Raw genomic sequence first — 18,695 nt, forward strand, 5'->3', positions numbered from 1 at the left:
ATTGAACTCAGCTCTTATGATGACAAAGGCATGGTGTCCAAAATGGCATTGAGTGTGCACACGCCTTCCCACAATTCATCAGTGTATTTATATCCCTGGCCATTAAAAAGAGTGTTTATATTCTTTATTTTCATTTATATTTTTGTAATTTCTCACCAAAAAATGTATACAATTTCTTTCTCCTCCAATTATAGGACTGGGAAAAATGTGAGAAAGGGATAGCTGATTCGCTGGAGAAGCTACGAACTTTCAAAAAGAAGTTGTCCCAGCCTCTACCAGACCACCACGACGAACTCCACACTGAGCAGATGCGGTGTAAGGTACGAGACTGGATGGAGACTGTCCCTGTCACCTAGCCACGTACTTCTGCTGGAATATTTCCTGTGAAATCACATCTCAGGGAGACGCCGGGGGCTGTCTATGTGAGCATATGAAGTCCTTGGAGAGCCCATTAGGGGAGTCAGCAATACAATGAGATCTCCTTTGTTGATTTACAATAGTTGGTTAAGTTATGGACCAGTTTATGGATTACCCAGAGGAAGCAAATGAAAAATTTAAGACCCAACATAAAAGATATTTAAAAGCTGAGTTAAGAGCAATAAATATCTTTCTGAAACATCCACATTGGAGAGTCGTTCTAACAACACAGTCTAGTCTAAGAAAAGAAGGACAGGATTGACATCTTGGAAAATCTACAGACGGGAGCAGAGGAGCACACCCTACCTGGCAGACCCCTCTGTACAGAAATCAGGAAAAAAAAAAGCTGATCTCTATCAAAGCAAGGAGTGACCTAATCCTTAAATCGCTCAGAGCTTCAACCACCTACAGACTGTGGTTGCCACCTCTAATCGCAATTATGATCATTACCTCTAATTGTACTTGGACACAATCAGGAGTAACATAGACCACTCCCTAGATTATGAGGTCACTAAGACCAGCATGATTTAGTGGCTGTAAGATTTATTCCCTGCACACCTGTGTAACCAAGCAGAGTGCCTGGCCAGCACTTTTTGCCTGAGTAATATACTGATCATATCAAAAGTAACTTCAAAAATGCTTCCTTTCAACTTAACCATTTCTGGTGTTTCCACAACCATTTTTACATTACTGCTGTATGATACTCCTAGTTAAAAAGTTATAAAAATATATTCACTGAAATTTGAGAAAGGCAGCATTAGGAAAATTAAAAAGTGATACACATTACACCAAAGGTGATGAATGAAATATATTGCTATGTTACACTAAGGTGCATGTGAAGGTTAACTGATGTGATGCATTCAAGAGGCTAAGGCAAGAGGACTCTGAGTTCAAGGCCAGACTGGGATACATAATGAGCCCTTGCCTCAAAAGAAAAGGATGTGAAGGCTATGAACATTAAAATGAGTTTATTTTAAACCTGTGTAGTTACCTGGGTAGTGGTGGTGCTCTCCTTTAATCCCAGCACTCAGAGGCAGAGGCAGGCAGATCTTTGTGAGTTCGAGGCCAGCCTGATCTACAGAGCGAGTTCCAGGACCAGCCAAAGCTACACAGAGAAACCCTGTCTCAAAAAACGAAACAAACAAATCAGTAAAAACCTGTGAGGTTAATCTAATAAAGAAAATTTCTGATAAGCAGGAATGGGCATGATCTAATACCAGACTCCTCCTGTAGGCCAGTGGTCTCTCATTTGGCGTGACACATGTTCATGGGGACATTGTTGTTTTTCTTATGCTAGATGAGAAAATGGAAGAGTCTAGAATAACATTAATGTTTCATATTAGTAATTGACAGATTTATCTGTATTTCAAGACTGTATTTCAGCCACACTGCCTGAACTACTGGGTAGAGTCTGAACCAGTGGGCTTGCGTTTGTGTGTGTTTTGTGTTGTGTGTGTGTGTTCTTTGGGTTTAGTTTGGTTTTAGATGGGATTTTACTGTGGAACCCAGGCTGTCCTCAAACTCATCCTGTACCTCAGCCTCTGGAGTTAGTGCTGGGAGTGTAGGCAAATATCACCACAGTTAACTCTCTCTTTTTAAATTCATAAACTGATGCTTGAGTTGCAGGGAGGAGCGGGATTGATAATAAAGAATATGGTCCTTACACTGGTATAACAATTTAATCTGGCTAAAGGTATAGACAGAATGCTATATATTTATTCACCTGCAAAGTCTGGTCTTTTGGCCAGTAAAATACTTGGACAAGTGTCCTGCTTTTGAGTTTGGAGATTAGGAGGACATGTTACCACACAGCTCCATTATGCTGTTCCCCAAATCACCTTCGGCAGCCAAACAAGGCAATTACTTGAAAATTTCTGGCTAAATCCTTGTTTGCTTAAATTGCCTGGAAAGTTAGCCCCAGATAGTACTGTTAATTACTTTTTCCTTTAGAAGCTTGTCTCTGGTGTAAAGAGATGGGAAAGACAGAGAATAGACTGTATGAAATTCTCCATTCATACATTAAATGAGCTGGAATCTAAAAACAACACCTGGCAGAGAGCGAGAGTGACGCAAATTGCGAAACTGGTCACCTGTCAAAGCGTGGCCGAAACCCACATCTGCTCATTGGAACATGGCTACAGGGATTTTTTTTTTTCTTCAAATAATGCCCCCAAAGGACAAGTCCATAATCAATAGCTTCAATAAATCTCTGGTCCTACAGAATGTGTACCTAATAAATTACTTTAAGTGGAAGAGAAACTGTAACAAAGCTTGATATTTCGTGGTCAGCATTTATCACAGAATGTGTCAACCGAGCATTTACCAATGACATTCAGCCTAGGAAATTTCCCTTTGTAAATACTGTATTTGTGTGATCAGGAAGCGGACAAACTAATGGATGGTTAAGGGGTTCTGGAATCAGTTTAGATGTGTTCATGGTCTCAGGGTTGTAGGATGATATAAATTCAGAATAAAGGCGGCCATGACACTTTAAAATCTTGGATTTTGAGAAAACAAACACTATCCTGAAAAGATCAGTGTGGTGGTGAATGGATGGGAGAAAGGTTTTGCGGGGAACCTTGGTGTTTTCTCAGAAGCACTGGCAGGTTTTCCAGTTAGGTAGGATGCAAAGAAAACAGAGCTCGAGTTTGACGTTCAGAAAGAGTTTGTAGAAAGGGAATAGTACTAAGAAGGGTCACCAGAGCCCCTCCAAAGGGTTAAAGCTGTCGTGGGGGTTCATGGATGTTTGTTCCCACGTAGGAATTGGAAAACGCCGTTGGGAGGTGGACAGATGACCTGGCGGAACTCGTGCTCCTGAGGGACGCCCTGGCCGTGTACATCAGTGCCGAGGACATCTCCATCCTGAATGAACGCGTGGAGCTTCTGCAAAGGCAGTGGGAGGAGCTATGTCACCAGGTAAGATGTAGTCAGAAGGAGGAAGCAGCTCCTCAGGATGGGAAGGTGGGAGGCAATCCATGACACCAGACAGGCTTGATGCATGTCCGGACTCGCCCTGTGACTCACTGTATAGACAGAGAAACCTGTGATCATAGCCAGAATATTTCAGAATAATGACAACTTTATCATCATATTATGCTTTGGATTCATCTATATTGAAGTATTTCTTGCTCTTTCCTTTCCTGGCCCAAACTGTTGTGCTTTCTAGGTATGAATTTTCAGCTGGGTCCATACTGGTGGTATGTTCTGGATTTTAAACATGGAAGAATCACATCGTTTTAGTTTTAATATTAACAATATTCTAGAGATAGTTTTATTTGTTGGAACAGTCATAGTTTTTTCTTATGAATTCATGGGTGCATGGCATTGTTAGGCTGACCTTATTTACTAAACGCCCTCCTGTGTGTGCAAGTTGCTAAAGAAGATTCTAACTTAAGCTCTGAAGGGAGGGAAAGATCGATGCAAAGGCAGCAGGAGAGCATCCCGGGCAAAACGGGAACATCGGATAAAGGTTCGCAGTGAAGCCTGCTGGCCACCTAAGAGCCCGCGGCTGTACTTGGCAGAAGTCTTGGTGCCTTGTTCTTTAGTGCTATGCCCAGAGGACCACACTGCCGACTATAACATAACCCTGAATGCCTGCCACACTGCTGGCTATAACACCCCTGAGTAGAATCCCTGCCACACTGCAAGCTATAACACCCCCTGAGTAGAATCCCTGCCGCACTGCTGACTATAACACACCTTGAGCATCATTCCGGCCATGCTGCAGGCTCTCGTACACATTTGTTTAGTGGATTGGTCATTGCAATTAGTGTGAACACAGGCCGTAAATAGAAATTCCTTCCATCAAGTTTCTAATGGCACTGGAACTAAAGTCAGCCGAGAAAGTCCTATACAGTTATGAAGAAAAGTCTATAATGAACAGTTGAAAACAATGCATAAAGGTGCCGGCTAGCTCAGGGTGGCGGGCATTGGTGAATGCAGAGAAAATGTTTCTTGAAATGGGTAAATCTTAAGTGCTGAGGTGGGGGGTGGAGGAGAGATTGTTGTACAGGGAACACATACATCATTAACGAGGTTAAAGCATAGTGGGGGCTGGAGAGGTGTGGGTCTTAGAAGGTGAAGGACTGGGCCCATGGCAGGGCCCAGTCTCTCCAGCTCCCTATTTATCATTTTCTTAATTTTGAGAGAAGGCTACAACTACTTTGTCTTCAGAATTCACCTCCTTGTTCCCTGATAAACCTTCACAACATCCCTTCTTGGAGGCCTTGATCATGCCTAGACTGACTACTTTTATTCTGGCTTGCTCGCCTATTTTCTCTCCTATCTTACAACTCTGTGAAGTCCTTTTTGGAAATTTTCTACCCTTAGTATTTTTATAATCCTGTGAATTCCCATTTCCTTCTTGTTCCGTGCCACCATGGAACACGTGTTTTTTTTATAAATGTCTGTAGTCTGATCCCAGGACTTGGAGGCCCTTAGATGCACAGGCCTTTTCTCTGGACAGCCAGTGCCCACAGCGGCTAAGTGTTCTCTGCATATGGGCTAATAATGAAGGCCATGAACTGCATGCATGTCCTGATAGTTTTGTTTCTCTGAGAATAAAATAGTGACAGAATTTTAATATTTGGGAGATGAAGAAAACTATGATCATACTATAGTTTCTGATTGGGGGAAAATTGTGGAACAGTGCCATGGAAGTATCATTATTGCTAATTCTTAAGCCAGACATTCATATGTTCTAAAATTGCCCACCAAACTTAGATAAATCTGCCTGACAATACAGCTTGGAAGTGGCGTTTGGCCACGTGACACGCTGAGAGGACATTAATCCTGTGCACCTGTGGTGAGCAGACTGGAACGTGAGAGAGAGGAAGCCGATAGAACATCCGGTGCTTCTAGAAACTTCCGCTGCCAGAGTCTTAAAGTATGAGAATGAGACATAATTATCCTGTACCCGTCCCAGTCCGATCTACATGTATTTAAACCAGTGAGAATGTAGCCTTGGGTCTGGCCAGGTGCCAAGACGTCATAATTCTCGAGCAGGGAGGGACACAGAGGAGCTACTGGCTCTTGAGGCTGTTGTTTCCGGTGAACTTATGTCAAATGTGAAACCACAACAGGAAACAAGCCTGTGCCCAGCTCCTCGTAAAAGTCAACAAACTCAGCTGAACGTAGGTGACGTTATGTCTGCTAAAGGAGGGGAGAGCCTGCCCTGCTCACGTAGAAGCAGCTGAGGAGAGGTGAGGCGTAACTGGACCCACAGATGAGGATGAGGAAGACAAGCCGTAAGTAGATGCTGTGGCGCTTCAGAGCAAACACAGAAGGGATGAGGTTTTCAGCCACCCCAAGGGATCTGTCCTAGCTGGGCCCAGTTGCGGATTATATATTGCATTTCTTCCTCTGTTTCTTTGTAGAACCATGTGTGATTCTAGCTGTAATGTAAACATCTAACACCACACCACTAGAATCGCTCTGTGTGTGTATGTGTTTACACCCACAATGTCATGATAAAAATATTTACTGTTAGAAAAATCTGTACTTCCTGTTCAGCTGTCTCACTCTGGAGGCAATACTCTGTGGTTCTGCCCTTAAGAAAATGCAAATGTGTGCTGAGCTGATAAATTCAGGGTTTCGACTGCATCCAAGGAAAGAAACGGTTCATTAAATATAGCCTAAATATTCAGTGTATAAACAGCATCGAATGCCACCCTTCTTATGAATTTACATCTTTGCAAAAAGATTTGGGCCCTGGCTTACACCCAGTGCTTGCAGCCCACATATTTAGGGTTTTTTTTTCCAGTCGTAGCTCCACAGTAAACACACGAAAGCAATGCTTTCGTGTTGTGAGACAAACACGAAGGACGTGTATTCAAGCTGGTCCCTGGAGAGGCTGAACACAGGAATGCTAAGGAGAGAAGAGATCAGACTGAGATGGGGAGTTGTCAAACCTGTGTTGTATACCGGCCTTTTCTAAGCTGTCTGCTTCCTTGTGCCTTCCTGTCTGCACACCACATCCTGGAGCATAGTACAGCGCTCCACACACTGACGGTGACTCTCCATTGCAAACACTAAATGCTTGTGTTTGGAGAAAATGGAATGTCAGTTTACAAGTGAAAAGAGGCCCTGGCGGTGGTGGCGCACACCTTTAATCCCAGCACTCGGGAGGCAGAGCCAGGCGGATCTCTGTGAGTTCGAGGCCAGCCTGGGCTACCAAGTGAGTCCCAGGAAAGGCGCAAAGCTACACAGAGAAACCCTGTCTCGAAAAAACAAAAACAAAAAAAAAAAAGAAAAAAACAAGAAAAGAAGGCGGCTTATAGAAGAGGAGTGACTCACTCTGGTCTCCTCAGCAGCGTAGTGGACACTGGCCTTGAGTCTCAGCTGCTTCTGGACGTGTGACCCTAATGTACATCACAGCCTGTACCAAAGACACCAGCTTTTCTGATCCTGCCTTTCACTGGCCCAAAGCTGGTACCTGAATTGTCCAACTCACCCTGGGATAGGGTACACCTACTCCTCAGAGAAATAGGTGATAGCCTTCTATAATCACCCCCTCTGCAGGTGTTGGTGAAGGGGAGCCTCACAGTCTTAGGGTTTTAGAACAGCAGATTCTTCTATGCTGACTGACCGTACCATAGAACAGTCTGGGTAGAGCTCGGAGTAGATGAGATTTGTCTACAGGACCTTTTGACTCGTATTCCCTATAAATCCCCACCCCAAATGAGTTCATCGCCACTTGTCTCCCCTGTATTATTCCACCTCAAAGAAAATTAAATGGCAAACTGAGTTACATTGATGAGGTAACACTGGTCGACTCAGTAGTGATCCCCAACCTGGAGAAATATTTTATTTAAATGGGCACAATTAACTCAAAAGAGGGAATTTCTAATGGAAATTTTTCAAAAGCTGTGGTAGGCCATGTGGTCTCCTCTCCAGGAATCTCATGTTCCTGAGGTTGGTCTTGTGAAAAGTATCCCAGGCTTGTGACCTGCTTCCCAGCTCTTCTTGGGTATAAGATCATAGACAAATGGGACTCTATGGAACCTTGAGTACTATCTACCTAATCACTGTTAGAGCCAATCAGAGGCAGCATTGGTAACCAAGAAGCATAGGGTACCTTTGAAGTGTTTTTATCCCCCTATTTAAAAGGAAGTTAATTTAAAGTACAATTAAAAATAGGATGCTAAATGCAGTGGTTCATGCCTACAATCTCACCACTCAGGAAGTAGAAATATAAGGATCACCACCTTACATTTGAGGCCAGCCTGATCTGTGTAGAAAGTACCATGACAGCCAAGGCTACACAGGGGAGTATTATATCAAAAAACTAAAACACACAAAAATAAAAAAAAATGAATAAATGGTTCAGGCAAGGTCTGGTAGTCAATAGCTGTTAACTCCAGCATTCAGGAGGCTGAGGCAGAGGGATCGTCTTCCAGACCAGCCTGACTGCTAACATATTGTGAGATTGATGTGAGACTAAGCCTGAGATCCATACTGAGGTCCTGTCTTAAAGCAACAGCAACACAATATGCTGTTAGTAAATAGGCTAATAGTTAAAGGAATATTAAAAGGTAGGAAAATGTCAGCAATTTTAGTGGCAAGTAGGACATGTACCTTGGATGCTTAACATACAGCATTTCCACTTAAACTTATTTGAAACTTTTCATAATAAAATATTGAGTTATATACTCCCAAATCCAAACCACTGAAATTGATGGGTTTGCATTTCACTCAGCAGAATCAGTGACTGGTTAACATGTCATGGGCCTCGGTGGACCATCCTCCGGCTTTCTGCTACTACACTAATCGTACTTCATTTTACTGATAGGTGGTGACACTCAGCTAGAAACACTCCTAGGTAACTTAAACAGCACTGCAAAATCATGAGCATTATGAAGGCACAGAATTTTAGAATTTTAGAACGAATCATTCTAGACTCTGAGAAACAAACCATTGTGTCAGCAGCAGTTAAGGAACTCTGAAAACTCAAAAGTAGACTGCCCAGTTTCTTAAATGGGCATATGAATTGTTTAACTTTTCTGTAAAGAAGATATACACATGACCAAGAAAGGTCATCAGTACCATTATCCATTAGGGAAAGATGAATGAAAATCATAGTAGTCAAGTACTTCTTACCTCTAATGCAGCTCTAGTCAAAAAGACAAAGAATGACTGTGTTGTGAATGTAAAACACAGCAGCCACTTTGAACAAAAAAATCGTTGATGTGGCTGTATCATCCAGCAATCATATTAAGGATATACCTAAAGAAATGAATACCTGTGTCTGTGTAGACACTTATGCATGAGCATGTGTGGCAGCAGCATTCGGAGTAAATCAGGATTAGAATCAACCAAAATGTCCACAGTCAGATGAATGGACAAGTAAAATATACTGCATCTGTATAGTGAACTGTCGCCAACAGTTAGAAAGAATGAACCATGGATATATCCTTTGACATGGATGAACCTTTAAACTATGCTAAGTGAAAGAAGGCCACCAGAAAAGAACATAAACTGTGATTCCAACTTACATGGAATGTTGGGAATAGGCAAACACATAGAGATGGAGAGTGGATTTGAGCTGGGAGATGTGTTCAGAGAGAAGTGAATGACTGCTCATATTAGGCAAGGTTCTCTGGAGGGACAAAGCCAATAGTGTGTGTGTGTGTGTGTGTGTGTGTGTGTGTGTGTGTGTGTGTCCACATATGTGTGTTACAAAAGGTGATATAGTATATCGCTTATACCATTGGGGTTGGGTCGTCTGATACCTCTGTCTGCATGCTATATAGACTCTGGGGGGGGGGGGCGCGGCGGAAGCTAAAGCTAACCTGGTACATGATGCTGCATGCCTGGGCAGTCCCAACTCAGTGCTGAAGGCCTGGAGGTTCCCAAGAGAGTCACTGGTTTTCAGTCCACGTTGCAGAGTTGAAGCACCTAGAGTATGACGTCAGAGGAGGGAGCAGGAACGGGGGTCGCCACACTCGCTCAGGAAGCAGAGTCAAAGGCACATAAGTGTATGCTCTGTTTTTCTGAGACCTCTTTATGTCTGGGCTGACAAGTGAAAAATGCCACCTACTTTAAGGGTGGGTCTTTCCTCTTCAGCCAATCACAGACAGGTCCCAGGATGTGCCTTCTAGATGATTCTATAACTCATCAAGTTGACAGTCAAAACTAACCACCACGCTGCTGACAGGCACTGTTATTTGGGATGGGGCATGAAAATATTCTAAAGTTGATCATGGTCATAATTGTACACCTCTGAATATGCAAAAATACATTCAGTTGTATACTGTAAAGAGATTGTATTATGTGAATTATTTATCAATGAAACTAAAACAAAAACAAACAAACAAACAAAAACCCTGCCTTGTTGGTTCTGATAATTCCAGATAAAGGAAACTCAGCTTGCATGCTCTTCCACATCTTTTTAAACATTCTGTGTCCTGTACAAGTTTAATGTGAAGTGTTGATTATTTGTGTTTTAAAGGTTAAGAGCTAAACCCTATGTCTATACAATGAAAACCAAAATTATACAAAAAAAAGAAGGAAAAGAAAGAAAAAGAAAAGAAAAACGCTAAAAATGCAGAAGTGAAGGGGCTTGCTAGGGGCAGAGCTGAACGCCAGGAGTCATCTTCTGCTTCTGGAGTCATTGTCTGCTTCTGGCGGCTTTCTCCTCAGCACACACTCCAGATACAGGAGACCCAACTGATGTTTCCTCTCCATTCCATTCTGTCCTTCTGTCCCTCTATTTAAAAAAATTATGTATTTGTATTTTACATGTATGCATGTTTTGCTTGCATGGATATAAATACGCCAGGTGTGTGCCTGGTTCCTGTGGAGGCCAGAAGAGGGCATCAGATCCTCCCCTCCACTCCCCAACTGGAGTTACAGGGGGTTGTGAGCCATCACATGGGTGCTGGGAGCTGAACCTGGGTCCTCTGCAAGAGCAGCAAGTAGCCTTGACTGCTAAGAGGACATCAAATGGAGCTGGAGTTTCAGAAGGTTGTGAGCCATCACGTGGGTATTAGGCGGTGAACCTGGGGTGTTGGGAGGTAAGCTTGGATTCTCTGCAAGAACAGCTCTTGATCTCAGCCTTTTCTCCAGCCCCTTTCCCTCTCTGTATTTCTTTTGGCAAATTCTGCCTTTCAGGAGACAGTGGCCTCCTGGGATGTCCAGGTCCTGCCCATTCCAGCACGCCATTCCCTCCTCGGGGTAGGAGGTGCTCTCTTGGTGTTACCCTTCTCATAACCATCCCATCTTAATCTTCCCAGGTCTCCTTAAGACGACAGCAAGTGAGTGAACGGCTGAATGAATGGGCCGTCTTCAGCGAGAAGAACAAGGAGCTCTGTGAGTGGCTGACCCAGATGGAGGGCAAAGTCTCCCAGAATGGAGACATCCTCATTGAAGAGATGATAGAAAAACTCAAGAAGGTGAGCGGAGGCTGAGGTGGGGTGAGCGGTGGGAGGCGGCCGGGGGTCTCCCTTCTTCCCAGTGCTTTCCTGTCCCTGCGTATTAAGCCGAGTCTTCATCACATACATTATGGAAGACCCACTTTACATACAAAATCTACAGGGTGTGTTTGCTTGGTGAGGAAATCAACTTCCTGCTTTCTGCCCTGGAGGAATCATTTATGCACACCACTTTTCTCTCGTTTTTATTTCTTATGAGTTGGTTTTTAGAGACGGGCATCACGACAGAGGAATTAAAAGGGAAAATCCTAAGGGCAAATTAAACTGATTTTCCCCTAGGAAATATGATCTATGGGCCGTCAGTAGAAATGAAGACATTCCTGGGAATTCTGGATTCCTATTGTTACAAGCTATCCATGCATTATGAAATTATTTTGTGGGTTTAATTGGACCTAAAACCTTTTTTTTTTCTGTCTAAGCAGGGCTCACTGAATTGACTCATAATTTTAAATGTTTGTGTGGGTTTCAGTAAAGTTTCTACATTTGGGGGCAAATATTCATGTCAGGATGTTGATTTGTGTGTGTCATTAGCACGTGTATGGTGTGTTTTTGATGTTTACTGTTTGTTACCTGCCTGGTGCAAAAGCCCCATCAGGCTGCAAACCTGCCTGGAACACGGACAGTGTCTGTGGCGTTCTCTGCTCCCTGCCCTGCATCCATAGCAGAGCGAGCCTAACTTCTCATAAGCATGCAGCTCATGTTCGCTCAACACAGAGTTTACAGCTTTATTCATTCTGAAGAGCAACACACATGGTGATTGGGAAAATTTCTCTTTCTCAACGCACACCCATACAGAGCAAAGGTAAACTTCAAAGCCAACATATAGCCTTTGACGACTTTATTAGTTTTATATATAAATATGAAAAAAAATCTCTGAGTAACCAATTGGTTTATTTGATGTCAAAATCCTTATTCCTGGGCCAAGATGATACAGGCTTTATTGTAGCATCTACTAACAGTGGGGCTTTGCTGGTTGCTAGGTGTCAAAATGTTGTTTTAGGCAGGACTATTCTACTAGTTACCATTATAAATTCTGCTAAAGAGTAATTCTTCATTCGGTGTGTCTATATTCTCATTGCTTTTCTTGATAAAATTCAGAATGTACATTTTGGGAATAGTTAAAAAAAACTTTCTAGAACAAAATAAAGCCGAAACGTGAAAATGACTGAAACTTCAGTTTTTCATGTGGGTGATTGTATTGTATTATTGGCTACGATGTTTGTTGGAAATACTCTTTGAGTAGGTGGGCCTGGTGGTCTGGGCCTGTCCTCCCAGCTCCTTGTGAGCCTAGGCAACGATATCTCATGTTCAAAGTCTGCCTAGGCTAAAAAGCGATTGCAAGGCTAGCCCAGGCAATGTAGTAAGACCCTGTTTCAACAACGAAGAGCAAAAGCCAATGAGGTAGTGGAGAGCGGCATGGAGAACATAGTTGAGCGGTGAAGCGCTTCCTTAGCATGCAGGCAGCCCGTGGTTGACTCCCAGTGCACAAAAGTAAAGAAGGAAAAGAAAAGAAAAGCTCCTTGAAATACTAATTCTACTGGTGTGTAGATAAAGTACGTTGGGGAACTCGAAAGCCTTGCTTGTCTCTCTTGTAAGTGTGAAGCATTGCCAGGAAGAGCTCAGTATGCTTGACCGCGTAGGAAAAACCACGTGACAGTCTGCTCGGAGCCCATGATCGTTGTCTATTGGCATCGACACAAGCAGTTTAATGGAAACGACAACCCTCGGGGACGGTTTTACTCTGAGTGCGTTTTGAAGTTCAGAGCGGTTCTTTTGACATCAACGCTTCTCGATAAAAACCATCCTAATTTTGGGATGGAATGTTAAAACTATACCTAAATGCACTCCGTGTTTTGGTTTCTGGATCCCTTTGTGTTGAAGTAACATGAAAAGGTGGGTGGACAGGGCCGAGGAGTCCTAAGTGTGCCAGGGCACTCAACTCTGAGCCAGAACAGAGCTTCGCCTGCCATCCTCTTTCTTTCGGGTCCCCCATCCTCAGATAAATTCTTAGAGAGGATCCTAACTTTAGGGGAAGAGTTAAAATATACATATAAACCCCATCTTCACTTTTTTAAAATTTAATTTTGGTGGGTTTTTTTTAATTTTTTGTGTTTTTTTTTTTTGCATGTGCATGTCTGTGTGGTGCGCATGCATGTGTGTATATGCATTTTTGCATGTGTGTGACACACCCGTATGTCCATGTGCTTATGGAGACCAGAGGTCAAAGCTAGGCATCTTTCTCAATTGCTCTCCATCTTATAAACTGAGGCAGGGTATCTCAATTGAGCCCATAGCTCACAGATTTGGCTAATCTCGCTGTCCACTTGGCTCCAGAGATCCTTTTTTTCCCCACGGTGCTCAGGGATTACAGGCAAGGCAGCCCCCATGCTCAGTGGGTTCTAGGGATCCAAATTCTGGGCCTCATGTTTATGCTTTACCTGAGGAGTATCTTTCCTCCTTTATTATTTTGCTAAGATACTATCTGCTGTATAGCAGGTGTTTTGATTGGCATGACAAAGTTGGTTCTAGAAACCGAATCTGTCTTCTGGTTTAGTCTCTGGTGTCCTCTGCAAATAGATTATATAAGGCCTATCCCCCGCCCCCCAGACATGGTTTCTCTGTGTAGCCCTGGCTGTCCTGGATCTCACTCTGTAGACCAGGCTGGCCTGGAACTCAGAGAGCCGCCTGCCTCTGCCTCCTGAGTGCTGGGACTAAAGGCGTGCACCATCACCGCCTGGCTGGGCCTGTTATCTTTAACTGGTTTTTAAGCGGGACTGGCATAGAGGCTGGATAAACCAAGAAGGCGTGAGACTCATTAACTTGCTGAAGTTAATTATTAATCTTGAAAACTAATGTGTCGTGTTGCAGAAGATATTGCTAAAATAAAGGAACTCAAAATATTCTGCACAAATAACATGACTGACATATATAAAGTCTTCATAAGTGACGTGATGTGCATAAACACACATGTACACATTCATGGATACACATGTGTAATGTTGTCACAGACATGCCTATGTGTGCATGTGTCTTTTAAGCCTGTTTTCAGCTATTCATCTGCTGAATAATTCTATGTATACCATAAATCATCTTTTTAGTGACTGTAGCAGTAAGATATAATTCCCCAATGTGAAGTCTTCCAAGTTGCATCTTCTGCATCTATGTATATTCTTCTATTGTGTTTGGTTTGTTTTCTTTTTGGAGTGCTAGAGCTTAAACTCAGGTCCCCACTAGTGCTACATAAGAAATCTACCTTTGAGCCACTCCACGGAACCACAAATTCTTTTTATTGATTTTCTCCTTTCACAGTTTCATACATGTGTATAAAGCTCAATTATTTTCTCCCCTCTTTCTTTTCTCTCTCCCATCATTATCAAATGCACATACGTACCTGTGCACACACACACACACACACACACACACACACACACACACACACACTGACCCCTCACACTCTCTTTCCCAGACACATGACTTTTAGTTTTGTTTTGTGACCCATTTGTTGAACCAGGGCCATCTGTTTCAGCACTGGATTAGAACTCTCCACTGAAGCCTGGTAGGCCATCAGTAGGGGCACAGTTGAAGGCAGTGATTCAGGAGTGAGGAGTGGTGGCCCTGAGCCTTTCCTCTATCCATCCCTGGCTGTTAACAGATCCATTCTTAAGTAGCTCTGGTGTAGGTATAAGGTAGCTACTATAAGTTTTCAGTGGTTGCCATGGCTGTTCCTTTCCTAGAAGATGGCATTTCTCAGCCCTTCTCCTTGTTATTTGTGTCCCCTCTTGAATAATGTTCCCTTGGCCTTAAAGAAGGTAGTGTAAATGTCTTACTTGGGGCTGAGCACTCATTAGTTACTTAGTCTCAGCATCTTCTCCAGTAACACATCTCTGAGTCTACCTGTTTGCTGAAAAGGAGGCTTCCATGATTAAGGCTAAGAATACCATTTGTCTAAATATTTATAAAAGTAAATACTTAGAAGGCAGTTTGACCCTATGACAATTTTTCTAAGTAAAAGCATTCAGTCGTGCCAACCCTCCCCAACCTATGATCTCCCCAGCTATGGGTGTTGATCATGTTTACATTATCTGACATGGACTCCTGCAGAGTGGGCCTCAAATTCAGCCAGGGAACAAACAGTTGGTTACCTCCATGGCAGTAATGCCACTATTACACATGCTTCCTGGCAGACTGGTCTTGCAGCTCATCGAGTTAACAGTGGGTGATGCCTTTTCTTTCCCATAAACCTGTATAGCACCTCCTAAGACCTTGAAAGCTAGCTGGTAGGGCAGGAGCTTTCAGCTCAGTTTTAGCAGGCAAGGTGTGTGGTGTCTTCAGCCACAGCTCTGTCCTCTCACCCTGTCCTTGATGGGGATAGCCAGGAGGGATGGCCAGAGCTTGCTTTATTTTAAGGACATCTTTGACTAACAACTCACTAGGCTTCCCATCCCTAGGATTGGGATTTTTATTTGATAACCTACAGCTTCCAGGAATAGCTTTCTCTAGTTATTCAGGGTATCTACATTCAAATGGCATTTTTAAATTTTCACTAGTTTTTTGAGGATGTGGTACAACATGCTTGTATCACATTCACCCCATCCACCAACTCTTCCCAGGTCTACTTCCCATTCCCTACCTTCCCATCTTTGCGTCTTTTTTTTTTTTTTTAACATGTCAAGGCAAACTTGTGCTGCCCCAATATTCTTGGGTGTGTGGTTTCCTTTGGAGCATGGTCCGCTTACCGAGGACTACACTCTTTGTGAAAACCATCTCCTCCTCTCCTAGCAGCTAACGACTGTCAGTAGCTCCACCACTGAGGGTGGGATTTTGTGCCCAACTCCCATGAAATACTTAATGTTTTAATTATATTTTTATTTTGGTTATAATAAGGTAACGGGTTTCCATAAGACCTTTTCATAATCTCTTCATTTTGGCTGAACCTTTCCCTAACCTCTCACCTCCCCTATCCTGCTACCCTTGCTTGCTTAAGCCTTCCCACCCCCAGTCTTCTCTCTCTACTTTGAGATCGCCTTCACTTTTAATATTCTCCCTCCCTTAAGGCCGTCCTCTCCCTACGTAAGCCACAACATGCATTTATATATCTATATGTTTATTTAGTGGGTTTTTTGTTTGTTTGTTTTGTTTTGTTTTGTTTTGTTTTGTTTTGAGAAAGGGTCTCATGCAACCCAGGCTGGTCTCAAACTCACTCTGTACCTGAAGAAGATCTTCAACCTCTGATTCTCCTGCCTCTACTTCTCAAGTACTGGGAATCCAGTCATACGCCATCATACCAACCTAGTGCCCTTTGAAGTAAACAGAAAGTGCCTTACAGTTCCTTTCAGAAATTCCATGTCATAATTGAGTCTGGATGCCACCTTATCAGGAGCCATAGGCACTATTAATTCTTGCACACATAGACTAATGTTCACAAGGTGTTCCTCAGACCCAAACTGTCCAAATAGTAGAAACTGTAATTAGCATGTTTCCAGAGACGCCAGATGAAGGCATTAAGAATATGCCTTCTGACCTCTGTGATTGCTTTTATTGTGCAGGATTATCAAGAGGAAATTGCTGTTGCCCAAGAGAACAAAATCCAGCTCCAGCAAATGGGAGAGCGGCTCGCTAAAGCCAGCCACGAGAGCAAAGCCTCCGAGATTCAGTACAAGCTCGGCAAAGTGAACGACAGGTGGCAGCATCTCCTGGACCTCATTGCGGCCAGGTAAAAGGCACCAGGTGTACTAGGACATCGGCGGGGGTGGGGGTGTGGGGGGTGTGGGGGTGGGGTGGGATGCTAATGCCTGTTCGTCCTCATTCGTCTCAACCAAAGCAGTGGCTCTCAACCTTCCTAATGCTGCGACGACCCTTGAATACAGTTCCCCGTGGTGTGATGACCCCCTAACCATAACATTATTTCTGTTGCTACTTTATAAGTGTAATTTTGCTACTGTCAGGCTATAAATAGTTACCGTTAAATGTAAATGTTTTTGGAGAGGGAGGCTTGCCGAAGGGGTCACTACCCACGGGTTGAGAACCACCAAGTTAAAGGGACTGCAATACCTAACTCCTTCTTCCTGAATTACTGTATTGCCTGGGGTGACACCGTGCTCCTGCTCTTCCTATACATGGCACTTTCATTAACTTCGAATGAATTTAAGGAGAGGAAGAGAATGGTATCCAAACAAGAGAAGGTTCTTCATTTGGGGGCTTCCTGGGTATTCCACCACCTGTGGAGAAGAAGGAAAAGCCACTCCATCAGTATTTGTAGGTGTTCTTCCCTGTAGTAGGAAACACAAAGAGCTCCCACATCTCTGTTATGGGTTTAGTTAGTGGGGTGTGGGAGTGAGGCTGACGTTCATCGTTCTGCTTATATTCGTAAAAATAAACTACTTCATTCTTGTAACTTTCTGCTTAGCCGTAATATCGACCATAATGATGGGTGTCTCATGTTTAGAGAGGCAGATTCTATTCTGTTTATTTTGTAGAGAGCTGGTATGAATAAAAAAGAATCAAAGGAAAAACATCTGAGGGCCTTTGCCATCCGTTCAAACGCTAGTGTGACTTAAAGATGCACAGAGGTTATTATATAATAAAAGAGGAACTTGTGATGGAGAGGCTTCATTTTAGGCATACCTTCCTTCATGTTGGGATGTCGATGCTTAGAGACAGCGTTGTCCATTGAATCATTGCGTATCAAAAGCCTGGTGCTGGGGTGTGGCTCAGTGGGAGAAGGCTTGAGTAACATGTGCAAGGCCCTTTGTAAAGTAATTTGAGTGTCACAAAGACTGGTAGGCTCTGAGAATGAATGCCCCCAGAGAGGGCCTTTTCCTTAGGCAGACATGGAAAGAAACTGAACAAAAACAGTAAGCTCCCTGCTCAGGGACATATAGGGAAGGAAATAATGTATCTCTCAACTGAAATCACCCTACAGCTGAAATGCACAACAGTTCTGAATCCCAATGTGATGTTTAGTCTCTCATCTCAGCCATGAAGATCATAACAAAATCTTATTTCTGAAGCAGAAATTGAAACCTCGTGTGCTATAAATTCCCTTCTTAGAGGGACCTCCCACTGGGGCAACACCCTGGGGATTTTTGTGTGTGTCAGATTCTGACTCATGGACCGATGTGCTTGTCCATATAACTCCGTTAAACTGGTTAAATTTCCTTCCTGAATCTCAGCAATAATATGGAAAGGGAAGATGCACTATGCCAAAAATACTTCAAATGGGCTTTAAACACAGTGCAGCTGTGGGCAGCTGGCTTAGTTTCTGCTCAGCTGTTAGCTAACAGTACTTGGAAGATGATACTTTCACGTCAAAGTCGTCTTCATTTACAGAATGTCTGGGTGATTTTTCAGGTGAGAATTTTCTAGATATTGTTCTTTGGATAAACAAACTTGAGTCAGCTGTGTGTTGATAAGAAATAGGTGCTTTGCTAAGAAGTTTATCAATGACCACTTTTTAGAATCTCACGATGCAGATGCATTCCTGTGGGAAACTTTGGAATAGATACAGTGACCATTTCTAGGCACCACCTTTAGAATTAGAGCGGATCATAGGCTGGTCGTCAACTTGCTCTGGAGTCTAAGGCCATGCTGGATTTAGTCTGCCTTTCGGCTTCTCCCAGAAGACACTTGGCTATCACATTTGCTTTCTCTTTCCTTGTTTACTGTGTTCGGGCTTGGTGAACTTCCTCCACACCTGTCTTTAGCTGTAAGTTGCCAGCAGTATTATTCAGTTCTGTTATTCGGTCTCATTCATGACTCTCCCCCTTTCCAGCAAAACTGTTGATTCACGAAACAGAACAGAACCTGGCACATACTTTTGGAGGTTTTTTTTAATTATGTTTTTATTTA

General features: G+C 43.2%; 1 protein-coding gene across 18 annotated transcripts in view; it reads left to right on the plus strand.

Moving 5' to 3' along the window:
- Syne1 (spectrin repeat containing nuclear envelope protein 1) overlaps window positions 1-18,695 on the plus strand; it is a 477,641-nt gene that overhangs the window by 411,916 nt on the left and 47,030 nt on the right. For all 18 annotated transcript variants that reach the window (XM_052750933.1, XM_052750946.1, XM_052750935.1 and 15 more), the window contains 4 exons: window positions 195-320; window positions 3,178-3,333; window positions 10,650-10,808; window positions 16,394-16,560. In XM_052750933.1, coding sequence (XP_052606893.1) covers window positions 195-320; window positions 3,178-3,333; window positions 10,650-10,808; window positions 16,394-16,560 — 608 coding nt within the window. The remainder of the gene's footprint in view (window positions 1-194; window positions 321-3,177; window positions 3,334-10,649; window positions 10,809-16,393; window positions 16,561-18,695) is intronic.

The sequence above is a fragment of the Peromyscus californicus genome, unplaced genomic scaffold (genome assembly GCF_007827085.1).
Source record: "Peromyscus californicus insignis strain IS unplaced genomic scaffold, ASM782708v3 Scaffold_22__1_contigs__length_63687245, whole genome shotgun sequence".
NCBI lineage: Eukaryota > Metazoa > Chordata > Mammalia > Rodentia > Cricetidae > Peromyscus > Peromyscus californicus.